General features: G+C 32.2%; 1 protein-coding gene across 1 annotated transcript; it reads right to left on the reverse strand.

Annotated features, from left to right (window-relative positions):
* Window positions 1-5,614: 5,614 nt before the first annotated feature.
* LOC108367710 (proton-coupled amino acid transporter-like protein pathetic) lies at window positions 5,615-16,754 on the reverse strand. The gene is made up of 7 exons (XM_017622398.1): window positions 16,703-16,754; window positions 9,188-9,267; window positions 8,868-9,096; window positions 6,906-7,027; window positions 6,296-6,835; window positions 5,986-6,230; window positions 5,615-5,907 (listed from the first exon to the last, which is right to left on the reverse strand). The coding sequence occupies exons 2-7, from the start codon at window positions 9,265-9,267 to the stop codon at window positions 5,741-5,743; spliced, it is 1,383 nt and encodes a 460-aa protein (XP_017477887.1). The 5' UTR covers window positions 16,703-16,754; the 3' UTR covers window positions 5,615-5,740.
* Between the last annotated feature and the right edge of the window lie 423 nt (window positions 16,755-17,177).

Below are 17,177 nucleotides of genomic sequence, written 5' to 3' on the forward strand. Positions count from 1 at the left end.
ACGATGTATTCCAAGAAGGCACCATCACGCCTTTGTTTCTATGAATAAATGTGTAGTATAAAGTTTGAAGTTTGTGGTGATATGTAGAGAAATGGTGCATCTCTCTCCATTTTTTGTCAAGCTGACCTGAAAAGTCCGATGTGCTTTCGCATCACTAGGTCGAAATGGGTTAAAGTGGCGAGATATAAATAAGATGATGAAATACGTGTAGTTCGTTAAAATACTATATTGGACACGAAATTCGTAACAGAAATTTTTAGACCTATACCATTACAAAGAACACTTCTTATAAGCGTTAGTCCCCGAAGAAGTTCAGTAAAACTTTCGGGTACTTACTATAATAACCCACATTGAACCTACGAGTATTTTCTATCTCATANCACCCTATTGCACATATTACCCGCAGATAATGACACAATAGTATATCATATATTATCATAAAATGAAGTTAATAAAAATTTAGGCCCGTTTTACGAAACTAAGAACTCTTTGAGCGACTTACCGCGAGTGCTGTAAACGTTGATTTCGTATTGTTGTTTTTGGTGTTGCTGAACACTTTGTCGGTTATCAGTTCCTGGCACCGTTTGATGTTCTTTGACTTTACCCTATTTATACTTAAATATTTGTTGTTTGTTTAACTTTTTCACAATTTCATACTTTCATAAACCGTAATACGTGTAAACTCACAAAAGTAAACAGCAACTATTCCGGAAGCAATAAAAGTTTTTGTTTTTTTTTTTGGTGACAAGTTAATTCGTATTCTGAGCTCGAATCGTCACATACGATATCGTATTACTCGCCGCGTAAAAATTCCGTTTTCGGATTATGACATCCCATTCAGCTTATACGACTGACGGTATCACGCGCGCGTAAATAAAAACACCAAATTGCTTATAAGAATTTTTCTAATTTTTTGGTTTAAACTTTAAACTAATTTGTACTAAATTCCTGGTGCTTTAATTACTTAACGGAAATTTCGAACTGTTACTAGTTTCTTCTAGTCTCAGTACGATTCAAAACACACAAGCACGACTGTCTTTTAAGATCGATCTACCACTAATACAAAAAGTCAGTACAATGTTTTTCCAAGTTTGTTGATCTCTTTGAGGTATATATCTTTTTGCCTGGTATCCTTCTAACTATTATGCGCTGTTATTCTTGGCGTACTGTTGACGCCAGCGCGATCATTTAATGACTGATCTTTTAAAAAGAATACTGGCAAAAATTATAACTGCTCTCTAAACTGCAAAGCTAATAAGCTTTAAATATCAGGTAACGATATTTCAGTGCAGTAGATAGCAACTGCTCTCGTTCGTGAATTGAGTGAGCTGATGTAGTTGCCTATGGATAAAAATAATATGCTAACAAAGGTTTTAATAAAATTTACTAGATTTGATAAAATTTACTAGATACTTATATGTATGTGTTTATTTGCACAATGTGGGAGGTAAGCTGAAAACATATGGGTAATTTCATGTTTATTTAAACGTCGCACATTGAAAATATTCGCATTATTGAAGATCGTGACAATTGCACATTGGTGATAGAGTTATTGAAAATATAAAATTTGAAAAATTCTGCTCACATGTCTGTGTATGTATGCATATCTACATCCATTTGTTTTTAGTGCTATCAAGAATCTGCTTATTTATTTACAACTAACAAATAGCTGCGTGCTTCGCTGCGCCTTAAAATTATTTTTGTGTTGTAACTCCCACCCAAAGCTATTGTGGCATCATCCATAAAAAATAAAATCGATTTAAAGAGCTTTATGAAGTGAGAATTTCAAGCAAATTTTCAATTTATGAAGAATTCTTTATTTTTTATGGTATGTGTTAAAGCATGTTCACGTTATCGTAATTTACGGCTCATTTGTAATTTATAAGCAAATCATGCTGAAATCAAGTAATTTCGCCTTGTAAAATATGTTAGTAAATTAAATGGAATGAGATAATTTATCATAAATCAAGAACCAAACGAAGAAATTTATAAAAATGCCTAAACGTATGCACCCTTTTTTTAACCAAGTATAAATCACACACTTGTGCGTCGTACACGTGTTAATCNTAGTAAATTAAATGGAATGAGCTAATTTATCATAAATCAAAAACCAAATGAAGAAATTTATAAAAATGCCTAAACGTATGCACCCTATTTTTAACCAAGTATAAATCACACACTTGTGCGTCGTACACGTGTTAATCACATATCTACCCTGCAAACCATTTTTTCAGAATATTCTGCATTGTAAAGAAATTTTAAGGAATTCGTTAAGATTTAATTCGATTTTTTGCCGAATTTTCTAAAATGAAATAAATTGCGCACACTTCAATTCTTTTACGAAATTTCGGAAGAAAATCTGTGAAGCAACCATAATAATGGTGCTAAATATGTGAAGAATATCTTTCAGAATTTTTCCAGAATTTTCTTTATTTTTNGACCAAAATAATGGTGCTAATATGTGAAGAATATCTTTCAGAATTTTTCCAGAATTTTCTTTATTTTTCGTACAGAAATTTCTTTACGAGTTCGTGTCAACCGCTTCATATAATTTTCTTTGAAAATTGTTAAAAAAATCGTTACAGAAATGAGATACTCCTAACGATTTCCTTAAGAATTCGGGAGCTTTGGTTTGCAGGGTATAGAAATTATGAACGTAGAACGTAAAAATGTCAACGTACTTGATTTATGTGAAATAATTTGATCGAAACAAATTAACTGATGNCGTAGAACGTAGAAATGTGAACGTACTTGATTTATGTGAAATAATTTGATCGAAACAAATTAACTGATGCTGTGATATGAACATAGTTTTAGATAATATATTTTCGAAGATATTTAGTAAGTAGGTAAATTATCGACTTGTCCTGGAAATTTTATTTATAATCTTATAACTTGTGTCTACATATCGCGCACTTACTTCAAAGGTGTATTAATTCAATATTTGTCGCAAAAAAATATTTAAATACCGTATATTTATCTGCCATAAAAAGTTGAAATGCAATTTTTTGTAATTTGAAAAAGTGTGCCTACTTTACAAATATAACAGACCTATTAACTATTATTTTGGCAAGTTGAAGATATGTCTAAATCAAATATTTCTGAAATGCTTTCATTTCCTATCAATTTAATTGAATTTAATTTTTCAAATACATAGGTGGCAACCCGCTTCAAAAATATTTTCGACAGTAAACTTGCTTAGACCTTTTTAGTTTGATACCTGTATTTTAAAATTTTATTTATTCTATCAATTTAACTGAATAAAATTTTTCAAACAGGTGGCAACCCTCCTCAAAAATATTTTCGCCTGTAAACTTTCCTAAACCTCTTTAATTTCATATCCCTATTTCAATATTTAATCTATATTCAAATTAAAATTATCAAACAGCTGGCAACCTTTCACAAAAGTATTTTAAAGCCGAAAATATAGCCTTCTCAAAACCTCTTTTTTTACAGCCATATTGCAATATTAACTTTTTCTTATAAATTTAATTAAACTAAAATTTTCAAACTGGTGGCAACTCTCTAATTTTATTTTCTATATTTTAAGTTTGACCTCTAGCAATACTTCAGTGAAAACTGCATTCAATTACATGCATTAATTTTAGATTGCTGCGCGCACAGACATACAGGCATAAATTCTAGAAATTGTTGATTTGGCTTCAGTTGCTCTAATAAAGACTCCATAGTAATTTTTCTTTAATAAGTATCTAAATATATTGTACAGACATACCGTACCACCTTAGAGACAAAAAAAAAGTTCGCCGTACACCTTTGAATCTAAAAAATTTTGGTTGAGCAATTTCGAAAACAAAAAAAAGTTTTATTTGGCCTAACGTAGGGGTCGTTTTTTTAGTTTTCCGTCATATCTTTGGCATTTACTGTAATAATTATTATAAATCCACCACATGCTGAAAAGTCGCGCAGATTTTTCGAAATTTTTTGTTTTGCTGACAGTGAGTTACGGGTAATACGAGTAACTAAACTGAAATTTTCTTGAATACAATTTTCAATTTAGAGAAATAAAAACACAAAACAAAAACAGACAAAAACAGCTTACGCGTTTTTTTAATTTTAATAATGGTTTTTACTATTTTTACATTTACATACATATGTACGTAAATGCAATTTACTTACCATTTTTGTAATTAATACAACTCGTATTCAGTATACTTCCAACTAAATTCTTTTCGTTTTTTGTCCTTGTAAAAGATTTTGCTAGTTTTAATAAGTAGTTGCATTTTCTTTTCTAGGAAAAAGTTTCCTCGCTTTAAAGCTACATGTGCATGCATTTGCATGCACATACAAATGTATAAGTAAGCAACGAATTTTCTTAAGTACATATGTATTTATGTTAAGCGTGTTAAAAATTCAATATACATATTGGCATAAAGTAAGCTAGCGTAATTCTAAAATACTATACATATTATAGTTTACCACTAAAACATTTTAATATTTTTTTTTTCAAAAAAAGTTAACAAAATGCACGTTATAAAAACATTGTTAATAATAAAATCTGCTTAATAACTAAATTTAAATTTTAAACCTTTATAAATAAAAGCAAATTAATTGTATGTATTAGGTTTGTGTATTAGAAATTTAAAATTTTAGTGACCAAACACATTGTATTATGACTTAGCATATTAGACATATTTTTAAATTCTTTCATTAACAGAATTTATAGGGTCTTTCTATTTTAACTTAACCAATTTAGGAATTTTCATTGTAGTTCTTTACTTACTCCCTTAAAATTTTAGTAAAATTTTTTGCCTGTATACATATATCATCTTTTTTAAATATATATTAACAATGGTTTGCAGGCAAGCATTTTTGTATAAAAAATTAAGAGAGTTCACCGAATTTTCAACAAAATTTTTAATTGGAATTTTGCTCATCCCTTGTATAGAGAAAGATGCGTAGAGATGTTAGCAAAAAAATAATAATTAATTAAAAACTATTATTTTTACGCGATTTCTTAGCAACTTAAAATTTGCACTTTATAGTAATAAAACTGAATTGAATTCTGTTAAAATTGAACAAACAGCACACCATATCTTTTTTTAATTCTAATTAAAATTTTCATGAAAATTTGTTGAGCTTTCTTTAATTTTGTATACATATAGTTAGAAACTTTGAATTATAGCATGAACCATATTTTTGTAAAAAAAAAGAACCAAAAAATTGTAGCTTGTAAATCATTATTAATGTTTAACAAAAAAAAAAACAGTGTGTACGCAGATATATGTATGCAGGAAAGTGTATATACACCGTTTTTTTAGTTCACATACAAAATCTTAAGGTCAATCAGCTGTTTTTCGTCATTCGTGTACTCCAAAGCTTTTGAATTTTTTCAATATTATTTTAAATTCTTTTTTAAATGTTATTGCTTACTTTTATGCATTGGTTGTTATTTTGTTTAACTTTTAGAAATACTGAAATTTAGCACTAAATTTGCTCAAAAAGCGAATCACGTTCTCACACATGTAAATCACAGGTACTAAACTATTTGCATAAGTAAACGTATTTTGATTTTCTACTTAAAACTGCACCTCAGCAACTATTACATAATTATGTACATATGTATGTATGTATGTATATACATAGTTNACTCAGCACTGGCTTTAGTTTTACACAATCAAAATATGCTAGCTACTTTAACACTTACATTTAACGTATACTATTACATAATTATGTACATATGTATGTATGTATGTATATACATAGTTATGTTTAAATATTTCTATTGATACATTTCAATGATTTCCTTAATACTCGCCACAGATCCTGCAATTAGAGCACATATCGATAAAACACCTAGGAGTATATTCTTGTACATCTTCCATTTGCACCAACCCAAGCGATCGGGCCACAAATATATTGTTTCACAAACACTAGGTACGAAAATGCCTGCAATAAAAAAAGTACGTAAAAATAAAGTTTGAATTTATACATTAAAATTTCGAAAAGTTTGCAACTTCTACTTACCGAGCAGCGAGAAGAAGATGGCACCCACAAGACTGATAAATGGTCCTAGGTCAGGTATGGCAATGGAAACGCCACCGCTAATCAATATAATGCCGGTACGTAAAAGTATCTGTGCCATATTGTGATTTTTTTCATTAAACTTGTGACTAATTTTTCGCCACAAAATTTCATTGGGAACGTAGAATTGCAGTCCATATGTGAAAAGTATGGCAATAGCCATTAGTATCTTCGCAGTATCGGCCAACCTACATAAATAAATAAACATTATTCGATAAAGAATTGATTATTATATTATAATATCAAAACTTACGCTTCACCCTCCTTTAAATTTAATGTAATACTGCCCTCCACTTTATCACCATAACGCACATAACCTAAGAAACCAATAGTCGCATACAATGAAACTACGACGATCATAGCTGTATTAAGCACACCAGGACATCCAAGAAACTGTTGTGGTTTCTTCATTGAATTCTCGACAGGCATAACTGCACCAATGCCTTCCATTGCGAAAATTACAGTGGCAAAATAGAGTGGTATCTTTGTGGCTTGAGCAATTAGCGGTTTGTCTGAGAATACCAATGGCTCATTGAATAGGTAATATAACACAATGCCAAAAGTGACTACAATGAAAACATTTGCCATTGCAGAGAACGGCACCAGCAATTTAAGGGTTCTTATCTGTCCAATAAATAAACAAGGTATCAAAGTCAAGGCAATGTAAATGCGTTTATTCCATTCCAAGCCAGTGTCATAATTGATGACATCGTGAAATGAAGTTCCAATAAACACTAAATAAACACAAGCTGCCGCAAAGTAGGTGGCCATAAGACCGCCATCAACGAATTGTCTGAGTAATGTGAAAATTAATGGTACATTGATTTTAGGTTTTCTTCAAATGAATAGCAAAACAAACTTACTTTGCAAAATTCGACCAGGAACGCAGACGTTTCGGACCAATTTCAAAAACTTTTTCCGCCGTTTCAGCAAATGTTAGCGCAGGTACCCTGAGTTCTTTGCATACATCTTGTGACGTTTCGACCTGAAAGAGGTAAATGAAAAAGAAAACGAAAAAAGAAGATTAGAACAATATTTATACACTAGTGAATCCGCATGGCGTGAAAACGTTCAAAATTAAATCTCGAAGACATAAAGAATACTCCAAATGCTAGTCAGAGTTATAAGCGATCTGAGTGTCGTATTTCATCTAAACCCGTGAAGCCGTTTCATAGTGAATCACCTGTACCGATAGAAAAAAAGATCTAAAGCCAAAAATGTTAAATCCGTTGCCAATTAAGCTTTCCTAGAGCCTCCTTCCTACTACCACCTAGTTCTGATATTTTAGTTCTGGATTGAATATACTACTTATGATTCGTGCAGTTATTACATTATTTGATTGCAGTAATAATAGATTTCCCTAATTGATATGCATGTTGGGCAGATTTCAAAAATGGTACATACATAACGGCCAAAACAGCAACCGCGCTCGTATAAAGGGAAATCAGAGATCGTAGCATGAAACGTATCATTAATTGTTATATGGAAAATGCTCGTTATCCGTTTACATTTAGTGACGGTCAGCAAACAGGTGACCGGTTTGTAACACAAGTAATAAAATTCCTTAAAAAAACGAATTATGCTCCAATAAAGTGTCAATAATAGCTTCGATAAAATTGGAGAAATAAATTAATAAAACCATTTTTGGATTTTATTAGAATGTGGTCGAAAAAAGATTGATAAACAACTATTGACTATACAGAAATGCCCATGATTCACTTGACTACCTTCACTTAATTTCCGTTTCGATTTATAAAGGTAATAAAAAAAGCTGTTAACAAACATATGTATACATGTGGAGACCAACACCAATACGATACCTTTCAGAAATTAAAAAAAAAAAATACCTTGCTCTCAATGGCAAAATAATAGACAAGAAACACGCATAAAAACGTGAGTATTTGCGGTTAAATATGGACACTTTAGCAAAGCTATAAGCAATATGCAATTGCTGTGAAAAGAATTTGCTCTTAAAGTTATGGTAAAAATGAACTAATATTTTGTTTTTAATAATTTTGTTCTCTTCGCACCAAAAAGTAACATTTGTTCGAAGGGTTTAATCAAAATGTAACATTTTAATGGTCCTATCAAAACGCTACATTTTCAATGAGTTAACCCAAAAAGTAATCTTTTTTTTAACAAATTTAAAATACATTTTCATGCTTATTTTGGAAAATTTATTCAATGCCTCAAATGAACCTTTTTTTAGGGATCAATGGTAAGAAAAAACTTTTTCAACTTATGTACGCAAAATTATTTATGATTTAAATGGAACTATTCGGTGTAGACCCACACATATATAGTTCACATGCACATTTGAACCAGATATTAAGTCTATATTGGTCACACTTTATACTATTTCAATAACTTCCGTCAACATTAAACTGTTTTTTTTTTGTTATTGACTTTAGTTGTCAGAGCTTTTACCTTTGACAGCTGATTGGCTTTATAGAAAATTAAACTGATTGGACCGTTGTTTATTTAAATAAAAACGGAAAACTTTATACCAATCAAAGATGTGATAAGATAATCGCTTTCATAATTACGATAATGGTAAAACTTTTATTATAGAAAACAACTAGTTTTATTATGATACGTTCAAATACATCTATTTTGATTAACTTGTTGCTAGCTGCAGAGAAAATCTTAATATTTAATCAATTTTTTTAGCGTACACGTAAAAATATTTAATTTTCAATAGTTCCCTTTCGGTTTTAAGTGTTTTGTTTTCTAAGCTACATTGGACATTGTTGACATTTAATTGGACCAGCTCGAAAAACAGCTTGGTGATAAGATATTGCGAATTTTTGTTAAAAACTACTTACCAAAATTTTCACACAATGCGTACAGAGGAAGCCCACAATTAGCGTTGCAACCATGCCGAACAACAAGCCACCATTGGAGAAGGCCATTGGCATTGCCAAAATGCCGGTACCTAATGAACTTTTAAGCATGTGTGCTAGCGCGCCACCAGTCGATTGACCCTTAACTTGATCACGGTGTTCCGAAGGCAGGTAATCATCGCTAAGCTGCGCCTTTTCGGTTAGATTTGTGCTGAAATTTGTAAAACAGGATAAGACAATGGTAGCTCATTAAACAATATTTTGAAAAAAATAAATAAAAATATTTGTGTTATTTAACTAACCGTGAATTGAAATCATTCAGCGTAAATACTGAAGTTGACTTCTCTTTAGACGTTGGTATCGAAGTGGTGGAGTCCGCCATCTGTAAAGAAGGGATTGATGAATATTTTGATTAGAGTATTAATATGTGCTTTATAGTCAAGGGAGCAGTACTATATGTTTGTGTTTGTACTATAAAGGCGGCAATAATTTCGGGTAGATCGTCAAGGAAATATCCTGACAATTGTATTGTAGGATTGGAAAGAAAAAGTTCATCATGAGCTTCTCAAACTAAACCATTGATACAACGTGTTACTATGAACAACTAATGCGTTTGAAACTGGTGCTTCAAAATAAACTTCCAGGCCCTACTCAATTACACATGTGTGTCTGTTATGTAAAAATAAAGGGAGCCTAACTGGAAAGTTTTATGCATCCAATGCTTCGAGTCCCATTTTCGAAAAGCCAACCTGACACCTGAGGTCGATATAATTTTATAATGGTTAAAAAATATACCGTCTAGCTTGGAAAAATATACTGATTGAAATAATGAAATGTCTCTACGGTCAATTTGACTGGACATATTTTTTTATTATTTTCATAATTAATTTAAAAACTATTGGCAATTAGCGCATTGCTGCTAACATCACTGATGGTTTCTCTTTCAAAAGTATTAAAATGAAAGAAATATCGCTTTGTAGAGGAAAAAATTCTCTACGTATGTACATACATAATTCCAGTAAAAATCGCTACGCTGCGGCGAAGCACTTTCGCGTAATCAATTGCCATTGCTCTTCTTCATTAACTTTGATTAAACGCGTGGATACATGGCGTATGAGCAACATTCAGTTGCTGTTCATATGCACGATTGAGAGAATACAAAGGTTGCGCCGATCTCGGACCGCTATTCCTCTCTTAACGAATTTGACAGAATCGTTGTTTGCATGACGTCACACTGGTGCAACTTGTTTACGTTTTCCTTGCAACATTTTTTCTTCTTCTTCCATTCTTGCTCACGTTTTGGCATTTCTCTCTCGCAATTGCACCAGTGTGACGTCATACAAAAGTTATTCTCAAAAATCCTCTCTGATCGGCGCAATCTTGTATTCTATCATTCTTGGTTCATATGTATTTCAGACTAAAATAAAACGACTCATTGGCCTGCAAAATGGAACTACTGCGGCCAAAAATTGTAAAAAATGGATTAGCGAAATTTGAAAAAGCTACCCCGCAGATCCAACTCACCCAAATGAAAAAGAATTTTAAATAAAAATGCATACATACAGTCATAGGACGAGCTTAAAGTAGAGAGAATGTAAAAATAAATTTGTAAGAAAAAATTTTAATTTTGTCGCAAGTAATTTAATAACATTTTTTTACTACTTCGGATATATCAATCTGGTTTTTTTTAATACATGCATCTATAGTCAACCATTGTTTACATTCTTATATATATACTGAAATTCAAAAACAGTTTCACTTTAAATTCTACATAATTTTGTGAGTATGAAAATTTTCGCGTGCTTACTTTAAAAAGGTCGAAGGAAGAGAGCTGAATTATTCTTAGGACAAGTAAATTTTAAGTGTAAGTATCATATTATAAATAGTTCCACAATAGACTCACATCCAGTAAAATTTATTGAATTTTTATTGTATGTATAGCTGAAGGAAAACACTTTATATATTATTATTCTCCAATTAGTCGTGTGCGTCTTACACAACCTTAAGTTTTATGCCACCTCCAAACAGCAAATGGATTTTTATTAAATTTAGTATGCAGGTATTGACAATGTTTTCGTTTTACCATTTTTGAAATGAAGAAATAAGAACTGCTTTAGAATTAAAATAAACTTGTTTGTTAACTTTCTCCGAATTTTCATTAAACTTAGTACTTAAAGCCAATAAAGTTTTTCTAGCAAGTGGACATCATATTGTGGAGCAGAAAATAATGTTACTCATACGCCATATCGTACATGGCACTACTCGTTTTTTAACCTTTGCGTCTGACTAACTGATTTTTACCTTCTTTGAGATTTTTGCTTTTTTGGGTTGAAACCAGCATATACTATAAATTTCATCGAAATAGCTGTGCGTCGACTTTTACCATTTCTTCATTTCGAAGAGCAGAATAAACCATAACGAAATTTCAGTGAATTTGTATACTTTTGGCCGCAGCTTGTATGGGGACGTCCCACTGCGACAAGCACTTATAATAATAATAATAATAATAGATTGGCGCTTACACATATGTTAGTGTTTGGCCGAGCTTCTCCTCCGGTTTGTGGCGTGCGCCTTGATGTTGTCACACAAAGCGGAGGGACCTACAGTTTTACGCCGACTCCGAACGGCGATTGTGTTTTTATGAGAAGCTGTTTTTCATGGCAGAAATACACTCGGAGGTTTGCCATTGCCCGCCGAGGGACGACCGCTGTTAAGAAAAAACCTTTTTTTTCTATATTTTTTGCGATGTTGCTTTGACCAGGGTTTGAACCCAGGTGCTGCGGAGTGGAAGCGCGCACTGCTTACCACTACACCACAGCGGCAGCACTTATAGTCACAATGAAGTCGACTCTAAAGTTAATTGCAGATTTTGTACATAATTTTCAAAGGCAACTAACTTTAGAGTCGACTTTACTTTGATTATAACTACGGGCCGTTGAATTTAAGTACATATATATATGTATGTATATTTATCAATGACTCATCCTCACTAATTGAGTGACTCTTTGTTAGTTTAAATAAAATGCCCTTTTAATTTGGTTTACTAATAGTTATCCCTGGAAATTCTTGCAATTTCGCTGTGATTTCCTCGTTAAAATCGGAAATATGCCTAAATACTATATTATTTGAAAAAATGTCACCGGTTCTTCAGGATGCTGCATCTTCAGCGACAGTAGTGAGCGAATAATATGTAAAAAAAAAGTCGAAAAAATAATACTGACCGATAGAATATTTAATTAAATTGTTGCAGCTAAATAGCACAAGAACTACATATGAACAAAGAATGAATTGGAGAGATTTTACATGAAAAAAATTAATGCGCGCAGAGTTTAAACTATTTTTCGGAGTTGTTTCAGAGTGGTTGGTTGGTTGTTTGTAGTACTTCATAGTACTACTAAAATAAAATTAGCAGCGCATTTTGTGCCGTTTTTATGCGCTTTAGTGGGAATGCTAAATACCTATGCATTTTTAGTTTTCTCGATCAAACCAACTTGATTGCTTGATGAATTTGCTGATGTCACCTATAGTATATCCTAATATATCTGCTAGTTTTGTTTGCATGTGTCTGCCTAGTGCCTTATGCCTTATAGCCGCTAGACCTGAACATTCACAAAGGCAACGCTGGAGGCTTTCTTCGCTTTCTGAGGTGACAGCTGCGACAAGCTCTATTATATGGGAGCCCCATTCTTTTTGCCTATGCCCGTGAGCAAGTCTAGTGTCTTCGTCTTGTTATAGACCGGAAAAGTCCGTATGTCCAACTACCTCCGTTTTGCTAGTCCAAGAAAATGCAAACCAATTCGCCAATTCATGGACTTCTTCTCATTACCTTCAATGTTTCTATGGCCGTCAACCCAGACAAGAGAGACGCTTACTGACGCATACACTTCTAGACTAGCTGGGATTTGGTGTTCGGTGAAGCTAGTCCTAACAGAGCCGCTTGCCTATCAGAGTAAATTGTTGCTTTCTTAATACTACATACGCCTTCTCTTAGAACCGTACGTGGGACAGGCACGTGAGGCCGTCGAAAAGGCCAACAAATTGGCGACGGAGTGTTGGTTCTTTCTGCACCGCACAGGTCGAGAGGGATGCCTTTCAAAGAAATTGATCATCCACCCTTCAGTCTGGAGCTGTAGTAGTTATACATATATATGTTCATATGTATGGGTATATATATATGTGCATATGTATGTACAGACAGCCGGTTACTTAATGTCTGGTTTTCACTAACTGCGGGTTAAACATCGTTATCGACGTGATCAACTCCATAATATATGTATAACACGGAGTCGATAACATCGATAACGATGTTTAACCTGTAGTTAGCGTTAACCGGACATTGAGTTACCGGCCCTAAGTATATATCAATCAAGGCGATGTTTAAAAAGCCAATAAAAACAGATTGTTGGGGCTTATCTTATCGTACTTTAACACTACTTTGGACATTTCTGGTTAGTAAGTCCGGCGACAACAGTAACCAGTAAACCGATAGAATTTAATGTAGAGCCAGACTGTTAAATAATTTTTTTTTTATTTTTTTATGTATAGATCTTTATTGCCCATGCACGCTTTAGATTTAGTGCCTTGTAGATAAATATGCGTATGTACAGTTATCAAAATATAGTTGTAAAATCACTTTTTTACAATTTCTTAAGAAAAACCACACAAGGCATTTTGTGCAGAACGTTGCCTTGAGCTTTGAAATTTCAATCATGAGTGTGTCGTACATACATACATATGTACTTATGTATTACAATGGTCATAATTAGCTGTATTTATTGTTTTATTATAGTCATTACTTAGCATTTCCTATATCTACATAAGTAATTTTATGGGTCCTCAATATTTGTTCGGTGTTTATTCCGCAGTGTTGTTAACTGATTGCGATTATAAATGTATCCAGGGTACGAAAATAAACTGTACAAAACAATTCCCATTTGCTCATCGATCATCATATCATTTGAGGTTTTGTACAGTTTTGTACATAGTCAGAAACACATTGTAAGATTCACTGTCATTCACTGTCAGAAGCGTTTGCTTTTCGTTTGAGACAATTGTACCATAGGGTACGTTTTATATGTATGCAAACGTATCAATTACGTGAAAAATATTTTTTCTGTAAATTTTCATATCCAATTCAATTAAAAAACGTGTACTACATACATACATATATTTTTCTCTGCACGATTCATTTCGTTTGTTGTTTCGTCTGTAACTACTAAACTACTGTAGTGTACTATCGCAAAGTGAACTCAGCCGTTTTGTTTTCGTATTGTACCGAACTGTTGAAGTAATAAACGAAACGAAATAGTAACGTACAATATAGTTTATTTTCGTACACTGAATGTATCAAATAAAAATCAGTTTTATTGGTCAGAAATTCAGGTAATTGTTTTTTTTTTTGCTACCAACTTACGCTTACTTTTTTGTAGCTAACGTTAATTTGGTCATGATTGATCGAAAAGCTGTGTTTTTATTATTGAAAAAATAAAAGTAAAACCCTAACCCCTGCTGCAATGAAGAACTTCTGGTTTTTTTAGCACGAAAAACCGGTATACATGCATTTTGAATAGTGCTGTGCGCATGAAAGCATATAAAAATTAATTGTTTTTAAGTGAAGCTAAGAGAGGACACATGGTCTTCGTAAATCTTTGTAGTTTCGAATTATACTAAAGGTTTAGCCATAAATACTCTTGTTGTGTTTTGTTGATTAATTTCAGTTGCAGAAGTAAGCACAAATTTACGATATATGTACAGGTTATGAACCATCATGCTCGTCGCAGCAAATAAATATTTTTGTTTTTCCTATTCATGTAGTTAGGTTAATGCACCGCTAAATATTTGCTTTTCATTCGCTCCTCAAACTCTTTCTTCAATGTTATGTAATCGAATGCCATACAACGTTATTGCATGCAAATATGAAGAATCTCAGTAGAACAGCGCTCAGCAAATATTTTATTGCAAAAACATTTTTTATGAATATTTAAGCAAAAAAAAAATGCATGCGACGAGTGGCGCTCGACTGATTGTGAGTGTGGAAAATTTTATGATGTTATCAAATAACTGCAATGAAAGAAGCATAAAACGTGCCATTATACGGTGTTTACATGAGGCGATTTTATAGGCAACTTTAGAGGCGATTAGTTGAATCCAAAGATGGCTGGCCCCAACTTCATTGGAAGCGATTAGTTAAAAGGCCGTTCAAACCAGGCGATTGTTGCTTTCAACTAAATATATCCGGTATTTTCCATATTAGCGTAAGCGCCAAAATTTTTTTTTCATTTTTTTGTCGTTCTTCAGTTGCTCTTAATAGCACTATAGACATAGAGCAGAAAAAGAATTGAAATGAAATTTCAGTTATTTCCAAGGACCGAAAATAAGCGCTAATTATAAAATAACGGTTAAAGTATGACAGAAAAAACACATAAAAAACAATAAAAAAATTTTCGAAAAAATAAAAATCCAAAAATAACGCTTATTCTCGAACGAAAAAATAAGAAGCAAGACCTTAAAAATTGAAACTGCAAAAACGGATAAAATATGATCAATAAGATAAAAGACTAAAAACAAATGATACAAAATTTATTGAAAAAAATAAAAACCCAAACATAACGTTTATTCTCAAACGAAAAAATAAAAAGCATAAGGTTACGGATAAATTTGATCGAAAAAATAGAAACCCAATTCTAACAGTTATATTTTGTGTGTGTTTTTTTTTCAACCATACTTTATCCGGCATAGAATGATAAATAAATTTCAAAAATTATTACGTCATTAAATCCTTCAGTTTAATGGTTTTTATTTTTGGGGCCTTTTACTAGAAAAAAAGTTTAGCGATATCAATTTTTTCACGAAATACCAATTTTGTGGAGTTTTTCAACGCAGTTCAGCCAAATTAAGACAAAAAAATATTCAGGTGAGAATCCATATTATAGACGAACTTTTATGATTCGATATTTTTCCATAGAGCAACAACACTTTGAATATTTTTATTTAGTTATTATGGAAAACTTTCAGGTATTCACAGATTCAAATGGTGTATCGGGTATAGAATATGACGTATCTACATATGGGTGTTTCCAGCGGAAGGTCCACCACGACAAAAAAAAATAAAAGTTTTATATCTATATATATATACTGGCTATGTAAGAAGAATAATGTTTGCATAAATTGGTCTTCCTAGGTAGTGCCAAGGTCGAGATATTTCGAAAAACCGTATTTATGGTCCGATTTGGTTCGAATTTGGCGTATGTGGTTGAAACATAATAAATCATAGATTTCTAATAAATTGACCCTGAATTGGCGCTGAAGTCAAAATATAAAGTATATTCTACATAAAATACATGTTTTATTTGCGTTGAAAATTCATTTAAAAGCAATATTAACAAAAATATAACGATGGAAATTTATGTCACGTGACGCCACGTCACGTCACGTTTCACACTTGGGGTTGTAAAAGAGAATTGAAACAATTTGCATTAATTCAAAAAACTCTAAAAACAACTAAAATTGCTCCAAATCATATTAAAATAAGTTTCATGAAAATAGCCATCCACAATTCGCAGAGTTTTGCGATTTTGTAAGAAAAGAAAAAATCAACTTCCATTTTTTGTCACGTAACGAACCTCTCTTTAAATGCTTATATTTCAGGACCAAGCAGTTCGATTGATTTAATTTTTCGGTTAAATATAGAGCTAATTACGTGCTATACAATGGCCCAAAAAAGTTAAAGAAAACAAATGGTATTCCTTTTTTGTATCACATTGAAATCGTACGACTGTCACGTGCGCCACCATGGGAATGCCCATATATCGTTTTACCTTAACTTGTAACAAATCCGTTTAAGTTGAATGACTTTATCGACACACTGACCAGACACTAAATTTTTAGTTAATTTAATAAAACAGTTATTTACTAATTACTATGTATGTATTAAATTGTGCGTTTTATGTTTTAGTGATTGCCACCAAAAAAATTTAAACCGCACACTCGGATTGACCAGGGGCAACTGATCGTTGTGTCGCAAATAAATCGTAATTTTACTAGCAGGTGAAAAAATTGTTAATTACCTATCGGATCACTTACCAACTCGATCGTAACCGAAGAACAAAACAAAAACAAAAACAAATATAGGGAAGAAAAAAAAACAAAATCACAAATCAACGAGTGTATAAACAACAAAAGCAAAATCAAATTATTTGAACCCCTTTAAAATCAATTACTAAAGTAAAATTAACTTATCATATCAGGCGTATAGGCTAACAAAAAGTGCTGATAAAGCAAAGGTAGCATAAA

This window comes from Rhagoletis zephyria, unplaced genomic scaffold (assembly GCF_001687245.7).
Source record: "Rhagoletis zephyria isolate East Lansing unplaced genomic scaffold, Rhagoletis_zephyria_1.1 Rzeph_scaffold_02784, whole genome shotgun sequence".
In the NCBI taxonomy this organism is placed as follows: domain Eukaryota; kingdom Metazoa; phylum Arthropoda; class Insecta; order Diptera; family Tephritidae; genus Rhagoletis; species Rhagoletis zephyria.